This window comes from Balaenoptera musculus, chromosome 15 (genome assembly GCF_009873245.2).
Source record: "Balaenoptera musculus isolate JJ_BM4_2016_0621 chromosome 15, mBalMus1.pri.v3, whole genome shotgun sequence".
NCBI lineage: Eukaryota > Metazoa > Chordata > Mammalia > Artiodactyla > Balaenopteridae > Balaenoptera > Balaenoptera musculus.
The window spans coordinates 3,880,461-3,899,082 of NC_045799.1; the positions used below are offsets into that span (position 1 = coordinate 3,880,461).

Consider the following 18,622-nt stretch of genomic DNA (forward strand, 5'->3'; position numbering starts at 1 on the left):
GAGCTTTACGTTAAAAAAAAATATTTACCTCCGGATGATTTTCAATAGCCAAGTCCCCTCGGGTCATTCAAAATACGTTAAAAAAATTTTTTAAACCCACTGAAATATAGCTTTTCACAAATTCATGTTGATATAAAGTAAGGTACACTTGTAAAACATTGCCATCAACTAGCTAAATGACCAGCTGAGACAGGAAATTTTGGTAACCTGCTCACTCTTGTATGAGAGACACAGGGAGTTAGAGATGGAATCAATGTTCCGCCATGTTTGATGGAGGTTGGGATGTGACAGCCAGCATCCGTGGCTCGTAGAAGGATCAAGCTTCCACCTGACCTGACTATCCTGAGGTCAGTGCTACTGGGAGCCGTGACTTACTGACCTCAGTCCAGTGGTCCAGCCAACAGCTCAGCAGCCGTCCAGGAGAGAAGCATCTGGATGACCAGTACCTCCCAACACAAAGTAACCAATCCAGCCCACAGACATGTTGTCTTCCACTCACACAGTAGTGTTCTGTTTTGCCTCTAATTTTTGCATTATGAGCCACCATTTAGAAATGGGTTGATTGCACCCCCAAATCTAGAGCTCTGGACAAAAAAAAAAAAAAAATTAGAAGGAGCTTCCCTGAGCTCACATTCTTCAAAAACAATAATTGGCTTTAGTTCCCCACAGCCCCCTCCCAAACTCCTTGAGTGCAGGACCCTTCCCCATGGGCACCACCTCCGAGCCACTCTCACGAGGATCGGGGCCTGAAGTCACATTCAATACATCTTGTCTTACTCTCTTCTTCCCAGTCGGAGAAACAGGTGCCGAGAGGGCGTGAGTCTTCACTAAGATTCCCCAGCCAGCTCAGGACAAGGTCACTTTCTCTCTCTCCAGGATTCAGACCATTTTCCTAGACCTCTCTCTCATTATAGTGGCACGGACAATCCAGAGGGTAGATAATTACATCCACTTTTGTTTGGTTTAGAAAGTACACGAAGTGAATGCTTAGCATCCTTTTACCTCCCTTCTTACGTTTTTCTTGGCTGGGCTTGAAATCACTTGGCTGTGTATGAGTGCATCTGAAATGACCACAGACATATGCTAAGTCACCCGGGGCAGCTGGTCCCACCTTGAAGTTTCTAGAGTTACCCTAAAATTGGAAAATTCACTTGAAGATACATGAAATCGGACCATCCTTCATCACAGGCAAGGACGTATTAAAGCATCTTCGTTTGTGTGAGATGTTCTGCATTGCTGCCCCGCCTTTGGACTACAAGATGTCATATGAACATCCTTACATCAAAGTGAAGCCAAAAGAGCTCGGCTATAAATTTCAAATTGTACAAAACCATACCAAAAGCAAGTATAAAATTTTATTGGAATGCAGCAGTGTAAATCTCTTGAAGTTTTTCCTCTCCCATTTAAGGAGGAGGAGAAGAGTGCAGTAAATCGGAGGCTTTGCTCACTGCGTTGTCTGACGCAGATCACCTATTTTCTTCTGCACAGGGGCGCATGGGCTTGGAACACTGGCGAATTTTCTCTGTGCTGTTCTGACTTGCACAATACAGAGGCTGATTTAATTTGACAGCAAAGTAACACCAAGCCCCCAAAATAAAATTACTGAGATGTAAAACAGCGTCAAAACTCCAATTAGTTTTGTATCCTTGAAGCTTCTGGAGGAAATCTACAAGGCTCCCATCACGATAAGCAGGCATCAATTTAAGCTGTAGAGATTACTAAAATGTAACCCTCTAATTGAAATTGCTCAGAGCACAATATGACAGAAAGAATCAGAGGAAAATAAGTGAATTTTTCCCCCTCAAAAATGACTCATTACAGAGACTGTTCTATTAACTTTTAACACAACGTTCCTTTTGCAAGAGCTGGAAAAACCAAGGGTTTCAGAGGTCTCCACAGAAAAGGCACCGGGCACAAGAGCTGTACATGCTTGTGTCACTGAATCATACATAAGCATTGACCATTTGTGCAACACTGAAAGATACTTAGTATTTCACCAGATCATGGGCATTTTGAAGTATATTTACAACTTCCATGAAGGAGGCAAATTATTGGGACCAAACTTCAGTTTTTGAATGAATCTGGATTTTGTCTCCAGAATAAACAGAAGTATCTCGGTGCCCAATTCACACCCCATCTCTTTTGCAAGCTACCCCAGTTTTCCCAAGTATGCTCACTCCCTTTGAAGCCAACCCCCAGCTCACTAACGGAGGAAACCTGTCCCCTTGACTCTGGGGGGTTCACATTTGTTCGGAAGCAAGTCGATCGTGGCTCTCTGGGTCAATGCCATTTTCCCAGATGAGGCAGCGAAGGACCAATGCAGAGGATACAGCTGGGAGTCAAGCCACAGTCATGGTGTAGGTCAAGACTTCTTAGACCTTGCTTCACTGCCACCTTTGCCCAGCCGGGTGCCTTGTGAGCAGGGCCTCCTGGGAAGGGTGAGGCTGAGTTTGGGTTTCAGAGTTGGTTGGGGAGATCTTAGAAAGACCCCCAAATGGCTTTCCTCTCTGTAGGGGCTTCATGAATAGAGTTCAGTTCTCCTGCCCGCTTGACGGCATTTACCGTGAAGCATCATCCGTCTTTGACCGCGGACGCATCTTTCTCTGGAAGTTTCAGATCTCTATCACCAACCGATCTTCATCATCGCTGCTGGTGTCGCTGAACTCCACACGAGTTTGCTTTCTCATTCCTTCCAAACTCCTCTTCCTGAGGGTTTTCGAAGGGGCAGCAGGGATCTCCGTGGGCTGCCCTGGGCTAGACGGAACCACACCATCCTTTAGAGCAATGAATCCAGATCCTTGACATTTCCCACTGTCATTTCCTACAGGAGGGCAGGGGACCAGCACTTCCCCACACCCGTATTGCCCCCCGGAAGGGAAAAATGTCTTGTGTTTCCCTTCCTCTTGGTGTGAACTAGCTGAACCTGGTCCTGAAGCTGGTATTTCAAGATGAGTTTTTCCAGTGGACCCCAGTGGAACTGAACCTGAAAGTCTCTGCCCAGGTGAAGGTTTCCCTGGCAAGAGTGATGGGGACACACCCTCTGCTATCGTTTTTCTGTCGGGGGAGCTTTGTGTCAGAGTCTCCCTTGCACCCTGGCTGTGGTCTTGTGGTTCCACACTGTGAATTCCCAGGGTTGTGTGACCTGCTCTCTCCCCCAGAGAAGGACAAAAGGCAGCCCCAGAGGTAGCAAGGTCATGGCAGAGAGAGGTTCCTTTGGACTCAAAGGAAGAAGGCTCTTGAGCATCTGAGAAAATGCGTGGTGTGGGGTCTGTTGAGACTTGGTCCTGGGGGGGCGGCAGGTGAGTCTCAAGCAATCCCACATCCAGACCTTTGCCACGGGCTGGAAGTCTGTCATGAGTCACTACCACCAAGGAGTCGGATGGCAGAGATAATCCTGACCTCACAGCTGTATTCTGAGGACGACGGTCCCCATGCTCACCGGCAGATGGAGAAATCTCCTGCAGCAACGTGCAAAGGAAGATAAATGGAGGGAAAAAAGGTTAATTGGTACCAAAAAACTTGTGGTCAGAAACGTGGTCCTCAATGGGAACAAGGTCTGGAGGTCTTAATGATTCTTTACAGAGCCTGAACTTCGATACGATGTTCTCATCAGTTTTCATTAATAACTAATTGATGCATTAACTCCAGTAAAGTTCCGTGTTGACACACAATAAGCTACTGAGACAGCTCTGTATTTGTATCTGGCCTTGTGAAAACCCAGCCACTCAATTATCCAACCAGTTCTGAGCGTCCGATTTTAAATCATCACTGCTCCTGCAGTGGGTGTGCTACTTTATGGTACCGTGCATTTGAGTTTTTCCAGATTAGCGGTTTTTCAAGGTGTGGTCTGGACTAGCATTTTCATGTTTCTCAACCCAAGGCCCCCCAGTCTGCCTGGCGTTGATGCCGCATTGCAGTGACCTCTGCAAGGTGATAGGCATCTCTATTCAGGTATGAAATAATAAGGGACTTGGGATTTTTTAATCAACTGTGAGATCATCCCAACAGTTCACAGCCCAAGTCACCGGCTGATTCAGCGCAATGTTTGGAGGCGTCTGTCTGCCTCACGGGGTTTCTGTGCCAGGAAATCTCTAGGTGGCCCAAGCGAGTTTTGCCACACTGGACACTAACAAGAAAAAAGAGGCATAAATCTAGAACAGAGATAGGTAGAGACCGCTCAGAAGCACAATTCCCCACCTTCGAGGCTGATCTGTCTGTCTCCCTGACAGTTCTTGAACTTGGGTGAGGACAGGAGCTTCCCGAGCTGTGTCTGCTGCCCTCCTTCTCCTCCTCCTTCTCTCCGTTCCCAACACAAAGAGATGATTCTGAGGCAGCACAAGTTGGCTCCCCTGACAGATTTAGACCTAAAAAGGGGGGAGGCACATGGATATACACCTGAAATTATAAAGTCAGCCAACAGTCATTTCCTAGGAGTTGATCTGTGTCTTCACGACTAGCTCCGAACTCATAACCTCATCTCACACGGTGTATCTGGGAAATGGATTTACCGTGAAACAGTTCACATGGTCAAATAAAACGTCTCCACTTCTGATAAGGAAAGAAATGGCAAAACCAATTCCCAAGGGAGAAAAATCCCTTGATTACAGATATTTTAAAAGATATTTCATGTGGATCTTTTTTTCATCAAAGTCATCTTCCTGGCCACATTGGTTAATTTTGGATCGGTTTGAATTCTCTGGTCATTCAACTGAGGGTCGAGACTAGAAATTTTCCTATCATATATGATAGGATGCCTTAGTCTCCATCAGAGCGCCGACAGCAGGAGGGAGGTTGGTTTTTGTGTTGCTGTTGTTCTGTGGTGGTGTTTGTGATGTGTGGGGGGAGAGGGGTGACAAAGACATGGCCTTGACAACATCCCCAAAACAGCATCTCCCTTTCAGGGGAACAGCTGCCCTTCTCTCATCCTTCATCTTTACTCTCTCCTCCATTTTGTCATGTTGGCCTGGGATACAAGTCAGAAGGACCACAGAGTTTCAGCAAGTAGATCCCATCATGAGAGGAGATCAGAAAAACATTCTAGAAGAGCTGTGTCACCAGAGAAAAGCATTCAACCCACTTTTACATCTGCTTTTAGTTTGATTAACGCTACACACGCACAGAGTTTTTAAAAGTCAAGTATTTCCGTGTATTAAGAGAAACAGCCACACCTGCCCACCCACTCATCTTTTCCCACTTTGTGTTCCTTTTGTATTTATCTCCTTCTCTCCTAAGAACAAGCGTGTAGCACCCCTTCTGGATTCCTTGTTTCCGGTTTGGAGGATAGCCTATGACGTCATGAGGGGAGAGGAGGGTTTAGGACGAGCTCCCCCATCCACAACCCTTATCACCCGCACACGTGGGCACAGCCCCTCCCCTCTCTACAGTCATATGACTATGATGTCATAATTTTGTTTAGCATATCCAGTGTTTACATCACCATGTTCAGGAACACGGTCTTCACCATCAAGCCAGGTAGTAGGCTGTGATGACATTGCCTTTCTTGCCAGCACTGGTTTCCCTGGAGTTAATCATTATTTTGTCTTTTTCTTTTGCTTACTTTTTTGTATGGACTTATTCCTAAAATCATCCTCCCACCTCCTTCCCAGTGGTCTTTTATTTCATTTATTAGGTTCCATCTCATTTCCTTGGAAATCTCTCTCTCACAACTTTCTGACCTGCTCCCATGGACCACTGCTCCCTTGGCCCCATGGGGGCTGAGCCCGTGTGTCACCCCCATCCTGGCAATTTTCTTCACCTCCTCGGTTCCTGGACACCCACGCTTCTTTTTCCTGGGTTTACTCTCTTTGCATTCCTTCTTAATGCAAAACTTCCAGCAGCTTCATGAGAAAGGGTGAAATAAAATTGTTTAGACTTTAATTGGCTACTTGCCTGGGTATAGCTGTCTGAATTAAAATTCATTTTCCTTCAGAATTGAAGACGTGGCTCCACTGAGCTCTAGCTGTTGAGAAGTCTGGAGCCAACATGATTTATGGTTCCCGATCCTTTGGAGGAAACCTTTTTGTTTCTCTCTCTCTGGAAACTCCTAAACTCTTTTTATGCCAGTGTTACCATGGTCCTGGGTCTATTTCCATTCATTGTCTGGACACTCAGTGGGCCCTTTCAACCTGAACCACATCTTTCCATTTTAGAAAAATATGTTATTTCTTTGATATATGTTTTCTTATGTTTTGTCTTTTCTTTTTTTCTAGAACTGCTCTTCGTAGGTTATTGGACATCTTGATCTAATCCTCTATTTTTCTTATCTTTTCTCTCCTATTTTCTAATTCTTTGTCTTTTTCATGTGGGGGAATTCCTTCAACTTTCTATTTCAACTCAGAGGTGTCCGTGTCTGCTATCATGTTTTTAATTTCCAAGAGCCCACTCATTATTATTATTAATTATTATTATTCCTTCTTTATAGCATCCTGTTACTATTTCATGGCTCCAACATCTTCCCTTCTGTCTCAGGCAAGATTAATAATGATCTGTTGTCATTGTTATTGCTGAAGTTTGCCTCTTCCTATATTGTCTCTCTTTCTTCCAAGTTCCTTTGTTTCTGTATGTTTTTATCTCTCTCTTTCCTACTAAAGGCTTCCCTGAGATACCCGGCAATCTTAACTACCTGCTCATGTTTAGGAAATAGGCACTGAAAAACTGGTTAGAAACACTTTACAAACATAAAATGTCAATCGTGGACCTCCCTGCAGGGTTATCTGGTCGCCCTGTTGATGTGGGAAGACCTGAAGTAATCCCCGTTAGGTCTTCCACACAGGCTGGTCGGCTTCTGCCCAAGGAGTTCTCTGATCTCCTGCCTGGAAAGTGCAAGGCAGGTGCCAGCATCCTGCAGTCAGAATTGGGATTGAGAGGGGGGGGCCTCAATGTGCGGTGCCAACCTTTGGTTAAACCCTCTGTTTTCAGTACAGCCCCCTTGCTCCCCAGCATTTTGTAGAGTCTCCAGAGACTAAGCCCAGAGTATTATTTGGGGGCAAGAGCGAGGGACGTGACCAGGCTCTGAGAAGCAGGGGTGGGGTGGAGATCTGGGGGGGGGTTTGAATGCTGCTGATTCTTTCAACCAACGCTCCTGTTTTCAGCCCCACCTGGTACCACGGATTTCTGAATGTCTAGGGCTTGACCACTGTTAAACAAGGATTAAGTTCACTTGCGTCTGCTAATCAGTGACCACTTAGCCTCTGCATTCCAGCCCCTACAACTATGGCGCCATTTCTTCTCCGGTCATCTTGTCCCCTTGGGCCTGGGCATTCCAAACACATTCCTTCACTAACGTCTGGGAGGAAAGTGAAGGAAGTGTATGTGCTCTGTCCTCCACCTTGAACCCAAAAGAACAGACCTACTTCTTATACCCCCAAGGGTAGGTCACTAGATGATCGAGCACACTAATCTTGAGCAAATCAACTTTAAAAATCCATCAACGTTGCGACAATTTGGGAAAGGAAGCAATGATTTTTACTTTAATACAAACAATCTTCACTTGAGCACCACGTTACTGAGATCACCTAAAGGTGCAGCACCGGGGTCTTTGGTATTTCATTCATCCGCTCAACCCTGAGGAATCGGAGGACAAGACCAAGGTGCCCTGGCCCTCAGGGGTCTCTGTTCCGACGGGGAAGAGAGAAACAGAGACAAGTAAGATAATTGAGGTTGTGACGGGGGTCACGAAGGAAATAAACAGGATGGGGGTACCCCAGAGAGGAATGATACACAGGAGGCTATGACAAAGATGCAATAAACTGGAGAGGGTAGAGTAATAACGAAAGTGATGATAAACAGGGAATATTATAGAGAGTAACAGTCCCTGAAGGGCAGATCACAGAGAGTAACTGGCTTGCCTAGTTGAGGAAGGCATCTCTGAGAAGGTGACACCTGAAATGAGACCTTCAGGATAAGAAAGAACCAGCCCTCTAAGGCCATTCCAGACAGAGGAGGAACAGAGGCAGGGGCCCTGAGGTGGGATGGAGCTGGGGGGATTAAGGAATCAGTGGAAGGCCGTGGTGGAAAGATGGTGGGGAGCAGGGGGCAAAATGAAGCTGAGGGAGCCACCAAGAGCTCAGATCTTGTAGGGTGCAGGCAGCCCTGGAAAGGGGTCTAGATTTTATTCTTCATTCATTGTGAAGCAACCAGTGTTTCCAGCAAGAGGTCTACATCTTCTAAAGAGGCACTTGGCTACTATATGGAGACTGAAGAAGGAGAGAGGGAAATAGGATGGGAAAACCAGTTACAAGGTTCCCAAAGTAGTCTAGGGGGCCAGGTGAGATGACTTGGCTAGGGCAGTGGAAATAGAAATGGAGAAAATGGATGGATTTGAGATCCATTTGCATTCTCACCTATGAAAAATCACCCAAAGACCACAATGATGAAAAACGTTTCTAGAGCCCCAGAGTTTACCAAGCCCAAGCGCCTCGCTCTAAGTGGATTAAGCTATGCTCCCACAGTGACAAAACCACCAGGCAATTCATTCAATTCAATGAAGAAGTAAAACCAATTAGTACAGAGAAAATAATCAGATTGGCCAAGCATCTTCTCAGCAGGTCGTTTGGGTTTTTAAGCTTAACAAAAAGGCCATGCGCGCCTTTGACCAATAACTTCTGACTCATCCGAGAAAGCAAGGGAAGAAAATACATTGATTTAATTTGCTTGTGACCTAACAGTCCAGAGAAAAGTGCGTTATCTTCAATCATTGTGGAAAATGCCCAAATAATGTCACAGAACTTTGTTAAACGAATTGCGATTCTTGAAGAAGGAAAGCATCCTTGCTATTAGATGAATGGCCCTTTTCAAAAAGTCAGTAGGGCTCCAGTCAAGTGTTAAAGCGCAGAACGGCATCCTCTTTACGTTTCGGCATCACTCTGTGAATCACCTTGTACATCTTCAGAAATTATAGATTCCACCGTCCTATCGCAACCTTTGCGAATTCGACCACTCTTACGCAATTACCAGAATCTTACTACAGAAACCATCTCTCATCACAGGTCTGTGTGCTGTTCTGCCTCCCACCCCGATTAAAGGCTGTGTTTTTAATAATTTCCCTCAGAAATAATTGCCAAACCACGTGGAGAGAGGAAGAGACTGCTTAGTATTGTAGCAAATTTAAATTTAGCCATCTTGAAAAGGCGATAGGAAACTGTAAAATAATTAGAAGGAAAATGGAGTGAAGAGACAACACGATGAAACTTACAGCTTAACTGGTGACATCTTTAATGTCAAGCCTCCTGCAGGCTGTCTTATTGCGAGGCCTTGTTAAAATGCTAATAGACATATTACTCAAATGTCATTATCTGAAAATGTAAGTAATTTGATGCCTTTTCATCAGTTGCCCCAATATACCCCAAACCTCCATGAATTTGGAGTCCAAAGATGCTGAATTATAAGGAAGGGGTAAAAATGAGTCTATCACGTTGGCCTCATTAAGTAAGCTATAAGCATCAACATGATCCCAGGGGTAATCTCCCAGACTACTAATTTATCTGAGATGAAATTGTTTACAAGCATCCCTGCCATCAAAGGATGCAAAATGTGCTAGCAATTAAAATTTGCAATTACTTAAGGAAAGCGGGGCAGGACTCTAAGAGGAATCACTATGTGGGCAGTTATTTGCTCATATTCCAAATACTAGTTGAGCCCCTTTGAGTCCATATTCTTTGAGCCCATTTCTGAGCCCATATGATTAAGCCTAAATATTTATTGAGCACTGACCACAGTCAACGCTCTGTGCCAGGAACTGTGCTGAACACAGGCAATTTATTCAGTGACGGAGGCAGATACCCTCATGGAAATGACGGTCTAATGGAGGGAGAAATTCAGCCAGCAAATAATTACACCCCCAAAAAAAATCACTTACAAATAACAAATGCTGGAGAGGGTGTGGAGAAAAGGGAACCCTCCTACACTGTTAGTGGGAATGTAAATTGGTGCAGCCACTATGGAGAACAATATGGAGGTTCCTCAGAAAACTAAAACTAGAGCTACCATGTGACCCAGCAATCCCACTCCTGGGCCTATATCCAGACAAAACTCTAATTCAGAAAGATACGTGCACCCCTATGTTCACAGCAGCACTATTCACAATAGCCAAGGCATGGAAACAACCTAAATGTCCATCAACAGACGAATGGATAAAGAAGATGTGGTACACATGCACAATGGAATACTACTCAGCCATAAAAAAGAATGAAATAATGCCTTTTGCAGCAATATGGATGGACCTAGAGACTATCATACTAAGTGAAGTAAGTCAGACAAAGACAAACATCATATATCACTTATATGTGGAATCTAAAATATGACAAATGAACTTGTCTACAAAACAGAAACCGATTCACAGACATAGAGGACAGACTTGTGGTTGCCAAAGGGAAGGGAGGGTTGGAGGAGGGATGAACTGGGAGTTTGGGGTTAGCAGATGCAAACTATTATATATAGGATGGATAAACAACAAGGTCCTACTGTATCACATGGGGAACTATATTCAATATCCTGTAATAAACCATAATGGAAAAGAATATGAAAAAAATAAAAAATAAAAGTCCAATCGGAAAAAAAATCACCAAGCATATGTAGCAAATGCTAGGAAGGAAAAAGCAGAGGTTCAATGAGATGGTACAATGGGGCCCTGACCCCACCTGCATCCATGGAAATGAGTAAAACCATGCATACTGTAAAACCGTTCCCACATGCCACCTGTTTGGGGCTGGTTTTCTCTCTACCGAGTCTGAATCATTCGTTTGAGTAATTATTCAACCAATAGTTTTTAAGGCTCTATGGCACACCAGATATCGGACTAAAATTTTTTTGCAAGTATATTCATTTGTTTCTGCAATCCTATTGCAATTTTTGTTTATAAGGCCTCTGAAGAAGAAAAAAATACAGCTGAAAATGATGGAGGGAAGAAGCTTTATTCTTCTCAGGCAGGGGCTGGGGACATTCATTCCAATCAGAAAACAATTAGAAGTGGGTGGACTGTAGGAGGTGGGGGGCAGACACCCACCTGAGTCCCACAGACAGAGAGGGACTTGAGAGAGAGCCAGGAAAATATATTTATCGAGTACAGCCTCGGGTGTTTCTGTGCTACCCTAATGCAGTCTTCGGAAAGTTCGCCTCTAAGTAATCACAAATGAATCTTTTATTTCAGAAACCACTTTCCTTCGTGGTTCTCATCTCTTTTCTATTCCTTTGATGAAAGGCAATCAGGACAAGAACTCTTCCCGCACAGAAATTCTTCACCTAAACTATGTTTAGTGCAAAGTGGTGTTTAAAATCTTGCTTTAAGTTAAAAGTCGTACCCTGTCCAGACAACAAGAGAGTGACTTTAAAATACACAGTGAAAATAGGATGATGAAATCACATCAGGAAAAGAGATGATCAAAGAAATGCCATTTGAAACGTTAAATGCCAAGACAGAACGCAGCAGCCCATCTAGTCTATGTATCGTTGTTTTAGAAGTTTCCTATGGCTAAATGAAAATTGTCTATGAGGGTCCCTTCCTGGGGACCTAACTGATACACTCACAAAAGCTTCTCATCTTGCCCCGAGATTTACACCTTGGAAGGAAGGAGAAATTACTCTGTTTCAGCAATTCCGTAGCTCTGTGACTTAACTAATAGCTTTAGGGAAAGAATTAATACTTCTCTATTAATTCTAATGAGAAAAGATGTAGGAAAGTCATTTGCTCCTGTCAGAGAAGGAGAAAGAAGCAAAGGGGGAGAAAAGCCCTGAAGAAACCCCCTCCCCAGCCTTCCTGATTCTTCCTGACGCTCAGGAACATTCTGAGGAGAACTCTTGTGAGAACAGAAGGGGAGAAGGGTAATCACCCGAGGCCCTAAATCACAAAAAGAAACCACTGCAGAAAACCCGAGGGAACAAAGGCAATGTCTCCCTTTCTTCCAGGGACTTATTCAAGCCTCTTCATCCAGTATTTAGAAATTGTACCTTTTATGTGTGTGTAATTAGGTAAAGCTTTTACTTGAGAAACACCTGGAATCACGGCCGTGTCTACACTTCTGTTCCGGAGATGAAAGGAAAGTGTTTTGATCACTTTCTCCACTCAGATATTTTCTCCCAATTCGGTGAATGGGGCTGGTTTGAAATATTTCCATGACTTTAAAGCTTGGTTGTGTACAGAATTCAACAATATTCCTTCAGAAAGCGAGACAGAGGCCTACAGGATAGAGAGAAATAATGAAAGTGGCTCAGGAACACTCTTGGAAAAGTTGATCTCAACATCTACCGAAGAAAATGGGATTTGTGGGTCTGTTTGAGCCAGTGGTTTGCAGCCGAAGGTGATGTCCGGGGACTTTCCTGGACGTGTGGTACACAGGATGCACCCACGCCCCACCCTGGATGGACCCAGATGCGAAGGTCGATAAGGCCACGGCTGGGAAACCCTGGTTGAAACCAAGAATCACAAACTCAAAAGCTACAGGGCCAGACCAATAACAGAAACAAGGGCTTCTGCCTGGGATGAGGGCTGTGGAAGGAGAGGGAGGACAGGTCCAGCCTCCAAGGGCAAGGTTGCCCCTCAGCTCCCACCCACCAAGATCACCGAGGACCAAGCATCCAGTTTGCCAGAACTATCCATTTTCCAAGAGAAACCGGAAATCTGAGTTCCATGATTCCAGTTTAAACACTGATAACGAATTAATTTTCAAACAACAGCTCCGTGCTAACCAACGTATCCGTGGCCTGAGTGTTGCCAAGAGAGGCCAGCGTGAGACCCTTTGTCCATGAAGAGGTTCAAGGGCGCCCACGATGTAGGCAAGGCTTTAGTCTCCGCGCAGGCTCTGCTCTTTTGCAGAAGCAGAGTTTCTTTTCAAAAATACTGTTAAAAAGATATTTATGGGAGAGTAACCCTGTTTTTGAAAAGTAATTTAGTAGTATCTTATAAAATGAAATTTATAATTATAAAACGCGCATTGATCCAGCAACTGCTCTTTGCGAAATGGGGCAAGAATATTTACTGCAGCAATAGCTGTGGTAGGAAAACCAATAGAACCAACAGGAACATCCATCAATACAGGAAGAGTTGAATAAATAAATTATGGTACAGCTATACTGTGGGATTTTGTGCCATTATTAAAATGATCTATCTATCAATCTGTAATATATGCCTAGAGTTATATACAAGATATATTAAGAAGAAAAGAGTTGTAGATGACTATGTATGGTATGATCTATCTGCGTAAACAACAAAATAAAGTGTCCGTCATGGTACGTGATGGCACATCAGCCCAACTCTGGCAACCTCAGGGGGCCATGAGGCTGGGGATTGTCAAGCTTTCCTTGCATATGTCAATGTTGCTTTTTTTGTTGCAACAAGCATGGGATTGCTTTATTCGTTTGAAAGAAAAATCAGAGGCAAATAATGACACTGGCTCTAAAATTCAGACCGAAAGTCATGAAGAAAAGCCCCAGAGTGTGCAAGGCAAGTCATTTCAATCAGAACACACATCTGACAGAGGGAGGTGGACCCTCACACCCTCATAACAAGAGTTCAGTTTCTCAGGCAGAGAAAAGGTTGAGAGACTCAAAGGAAAAGAAAAATATATTTTCCCATCTCTAACCAAATCTGAAGTATTTCTGTTCTAGCCTCATTTTTTGTGTGAAATTTTGCCTCTTCCGAGTAATCATTTTCCAATCTCTTTTTTCCAGAAACCACTTTTCTCTACGATTTAAATTTCTCTTCTCTTTCTCTGATGAAAGGCAATCAGTTTGAGAACACTTCACTTACCGTTTTCTCCAAAAAAATATATTTAGTGGGAAAGTATGCTTAAAATCTTTCGATAAGTTGAAACTTGAATCATCCTCAGACAATAAGAGAATGTCTTAAAATAAAGAGAGGACAGATTGTGGGGAAGAGAGAAAATGAAATGAAGAACAAAAAAAAAAAAAAGAAAGAAAGAAAAGAAAAAAGAAAGAAAGAAGAAAGAAAAAACCAGCTAATATTATTTGAATTATTTAGTGCCAAAATTGAATCAAGAGAACCTACTTTAAGGGATCATTACTTTCAAACTTTCTTAACTCTAAATGAAAATTGTAGCAGAAAAAAAGTTCAGGCTTTGGAATATAATTGATGTGTTTAGGCAATTGCCTCATCATTTCTTAAGATTTACACCCTGAGAAGGAGGTGTTATCCCTGTTTCAGCAATTCTGTAAGCAATATTACTTAACTAATGGCTTTAGGAAAAGAATATCTCTCCATTAAATCTGACAGGAAAAATAATGGTACGGAGCCATTAGCTCTAGTCAGAGGCGGAGAGGGAGCTGGTGGGTGAGGGAACCCTGGAGTTCAGGCTGCCATTTTGTTTCTCTGAGGAAAACGTCTGGAGGTGATGTGTGACAAAGAGAGGAGGGCACGAGTGACATGCAGTAAACCTCCCCAGCCCCACCTCTCCCAGTTCACTCAACTAACAAAAGTTGAAAGGGTGAAAAAAAAAAAAACAACACAACAATTCACAGCTACTTAATTTCAGAGAATTACATCACCATCCTCCCATAATATTGAACTATTCTACCTTTTCAACAGGATTAGGTAAACCTTTTAACTCAGGAAGTACCTGTCAGAGAAGTTCTCTTTACCTTTCTATTTTTTCAATGAAAGACAGCTGCTTTGATAACGTCTGTCTCAGAGGAATTTTTCCTAAACTATGTTAATGAAAAAAAAATCCAGTTGAAATATTTCAGTCCCTTAAAAGCTTAGGTATGGACAGAAAATTCAGAAGAAGTGATTCCAGTGAGAAAGAAAGTAAATGAGACCAGGAGAAAGCAGAGAAATGTCTCCTTCACCCTGGAATTAAATATGGGTTTATTGTTAATGATTTAAGAAGCTCAGTTTTGCCTCGCTGAGGTAGTACACACGTAGCTGAAGAGAAGAAAATTAGGACATAATTATATAAGGATTGGTATTGTGGTAAATGCCACAAAGGAGATGGGTTATGAATCATACCACAAGGACACCTAATCTGGCTTGAGAGGAAATGACCAGCCTGAGGAATCATGAAAATGTCACCTCACAAAACCATCCAAGGATTGCACTGCATCTGCAGATTGCCTTGGGTAGTATAGTCATTTTAACAATATTACTTCTTCCGATCCAAGAACACAGTGTATCTTTCCATCTGTTTGTGTTGTCTTCAATTTCTTTCTTCAGTGTCTCATAGTGTTCCGAGTACAGGTCTTTTTGCCTCCTTAGGTAGGTTTATTCCTAGGTATTTTATTCTTTCTGATGAGATGGTAAATGGGATTGTTTCCTTAATTTCTCTTTCTGATCTTTTGTTGTTAGTGTCTAGAAATGCAGCAGGCTTCTGTGAATTACTTTTGTATCCTGCAACTTTACCGAATCCATTGATGAGCTCTAGTAGTTTTCTGGTAGCATATTCAGGATTTTCTATGTACAGTATCAGGTCATCTGCAAACAGTGACAGTTTTACTTCTTTTCCAATTTGGATTCCTTTTATTTTTTTTCTCCTCTGATTGCTGTGGCTAGGACTTCCAAAACTATGTTGAATAAAAGTAGCAAGAGTGGACATCCTCTTCTTGTTCCTGATCTTAGAGGAAATGTTTTTAGCTTTTCACCATTGAGTATGATGTTAGTTGTGGGTTTGTCATGTGTGACCTTTATTTTGTTGAGGTGGGTTCCCGCTATGCCCACTTTCTGGAGAGGAATAGTATGAAACCTCAACTGGGTTCTTCAGAGAGAACATAGTTGAAGGACCCACCAGAGGGACAGAAAAACACATTTATCGAAATCTCACTACATGCCAGAATATTTCTTTGTCCTAATGCAATTTTCTAAGCAATCATATGTTTTATTTCAGAAACTACTCTTAGTGGTACTTACTCCTCTTCTTTGATGAAAGGCAATCAGTTTAAGATTTCCCTCTCAGAGATTTTTTTTTTTCCCCTGAAAGATGTTGAGTGGAAAGCCATGTTTAAAATCAATCCTGAAGTTAAAAGTTTGTTCCCAGACCATAAGCATGTACCTAAAATTTAGAGAGCCACTCTGGGTATGAGGTGAAGGGGAAAAAATACAATTACTGAAAATACCATTTGGAATCTATAATGCCCAGATCGAAATCAAGAGTATCTACCCTTTGAATTATGGTTTTCAATGTTTCTCATTACTAAATGAGTCTGTAAAAGATGGTCCATTTCTCGAAATATGATTGAGATATTTGAGAGAGCTCATTTGTCCTCCAGATTTGCATCCTTAAAAAGAAGAAATTGATCCATTTCAATGGTAATAGCTGGGAAGAAAGAGCTTCCCTCTTCTCCTTCACTAATCCTGATAAGGGGGAAAAATGGACTAATTTCCAACCAGAAACAAAGACAAGAAAGAAAATATTGGCGTTGGCCTCCTCCATTTTGGTTTTCCAATCGCCTTAGGAAAGAAAACATTCTAAGTTCAGTCTCTGTGAAAAGATAAATGTTCGGGGAGAATCTAGCTCTTCCCTCAAACCTAAACTGCAGTAAAACTTAATTAGACAAGAAAACCAGGAAACAGAATGAGAGAACACTTTTCTGGTTTTGTAACATGTTTAGGTACTCCATCTCACATGGTACTTGGGCATTTCTTTTCTTTCTTCAGAGCACCTGCCATTATAGTTCTACCTTTTCTGAGGAAAGGCAAGTGTTTGGAAAGCTGAAAACTTTCTCCCACTCAGATATTTCTCCTAAACAACATTAGTGAAGGAGTCAGGGTAAAATATTTCAATAATGTGAAATCCTGTACGCACACAGAATTCGACAGCATTTCTTAAATACTACTGAGGAGCAAAGGGGACTGGGAGAAAGGGAAAAGAATAAAAGCAGCTCAAAAGACTCTTTGAAAACTTTTCAGACCAAAATTTACTCAAGAATGTATGCTTTCAACCTGATTTTCTAAGTGGGGTTTTTCTTAATAATGAAAAAAACTCTACTGGGTGGACTCTGCCGTAACTGAAGGACTTTCAACTTGGCTTCAGCTTTCCTCAAGATTTCCACCTCAAAAGAAAGAGTACTTCTGCGACTGCAATTCCGTAGCAATGCGACTCAATGAGTGTGTTTTGAGCAAAAGCCTCTATGTGGTTTCTATGGATGCTGGCAGAAAATAAAGGGGGACAGTCATGAGTTCCTTCAGCCGAAGTAGGAAATAAAATACCAAGGGGTGACTCTGCCCTGAGATGAAGAGGCTTGACTCGGAAGTGCATGTGACAAAGGGGAAAAGAGTAATAGCAGGAAGAGATGGACCCAATTCTTTCAGAATCCTATGAAGTCACTCTTTTGTCCTCCCACCAGCTTTAGAATTTCTACCTTTTATGATGGGAAACTTGAATTCAGGACTTTTTTTTTTTTTTTTAACTTCAGAAACTCTCCTAGACTCAGGGTCACACCCTTTATCTCCCCCTACATTTAATCAGTCTGCTTAAAACACACTGGAAATGTAAAAGCTCAGTTACGCAACCAAAAGCTTTCCTGGAAATTACAGGTAGGACTCCCAACGCAACATCAAGGAAAAAGAGAGGCTAAAAAAGAAAGAATACTGTCCCAGAAATAAATGTTAACCCTACCAAACTCATTAAGAAATTTGATTTCTAGATTTTTTTTTTTTTTTTTAAGAACAGCGATGGACATATTAGGACCGTTGAGAAAGTCAATGCTTTGAGGCATTTAAGAAATCTTTACATCTTTCCTTGAAGATTTCTACTCCATCACCCATAAAGGGAATCTGTTTTGCAAGTCAAAAGCACTTTAGGAAGGAAGACCCAGATCTGACAGAAAGAGTATAAATAATGCCACGCATCCAGAAAATTCCACCTGGGGAAGGAGTAGGGAATGGAGTGGAAGATGAGACGAGGTAGATATACAATTCTGCACAAATGATATGCAGAGGCGAAGGAGGTTGTGGGAAAAACAGAATTTAAAATATGCAAATTTTGGGACTTCCCTGGTGGTCCAGTGGTTAAGAATCTGCCTTCCAATGCAGGGGACGCTGGTTCAATCCCTGGTCTGGGAACTAAGATCCCACATGCCGCGCGCGGGGGCTACTAAGCCCGCATGCCACAACTGGAGAGAAGCCCGCCTGCCACAACTAAGACCCGACGCAGCCAAAAATAAATAAATACTAAAAAAAAATTTAAAAATTAAAAAATGCAAATCTTGCTCCAGGGAGAGAAGACAGTCTTTACAAACTCCTGCTTTCGAGCAGTTTCTGGAATCCTCGCTGGGGGTGGTCCCGGGCAGGGTCGGGCTGGGGGCATCACTGCACCTGACCACACAGCTGGCCCCTGGTTATTTTCTTGAATCAAAGACAGCTGGGTTGATAAGACGACCCCCCCCCCGCCCCCGCCAACCCGCTCCGAAATTTTCTCCTCATAGAAGTCCCAAGGTCTGTTTAAAATGCCTGGAGAGATCAGCTCTGTGCTTTGTGACCACCTAGAGGGGTGGGATAGGGAGGGTGGGAGGGAGGGAGATGCAAGAGGGAAGAGATATGGGAACATATGTATATGTATAACTGGTTCACTTTGTTATAAAGCAGAAACTAACACACCATTGTAAAGCAATTATACTCCAATAAAGATGTTAAAAAATAAATAAATAAATAAATAATTAAAAAATTTAAAAAAAATAAAAG

At 42.7% G+C, this 18,622-nt stretch overlaps 1 protein-coding gene across 1 annotated transcript in view; it reads right to left on the reverse strand.

Annotated features, from left to right (window-relative positions):
• Positions 1 to 2,612: 2,612 nt before the first annotated feature.
• ZNF831 (zinc finger protein 831) overlaps positions 2,613 to 18,622 on the reverse strand; it is a 78,874-nt gene continuing 62,864 nt past the window's right edge. Inside the window, exons 5-6 of the mRNA XM_036824259.1 lie at positions 4,198 to 4,349; positions 2,613 to 3,458 (exon numbers count right to left, since the gene is read on the reverse strand). Of these exons, the coding sequence (XP_036680154.1) occupies positions 2,613 to 3,458; positions 4,198 to 4,349 (998 nt within the window). The remainder of the gene's footprint in view (positions 3,459 to 4,197; positions 4,350 to 18,622) is intronic.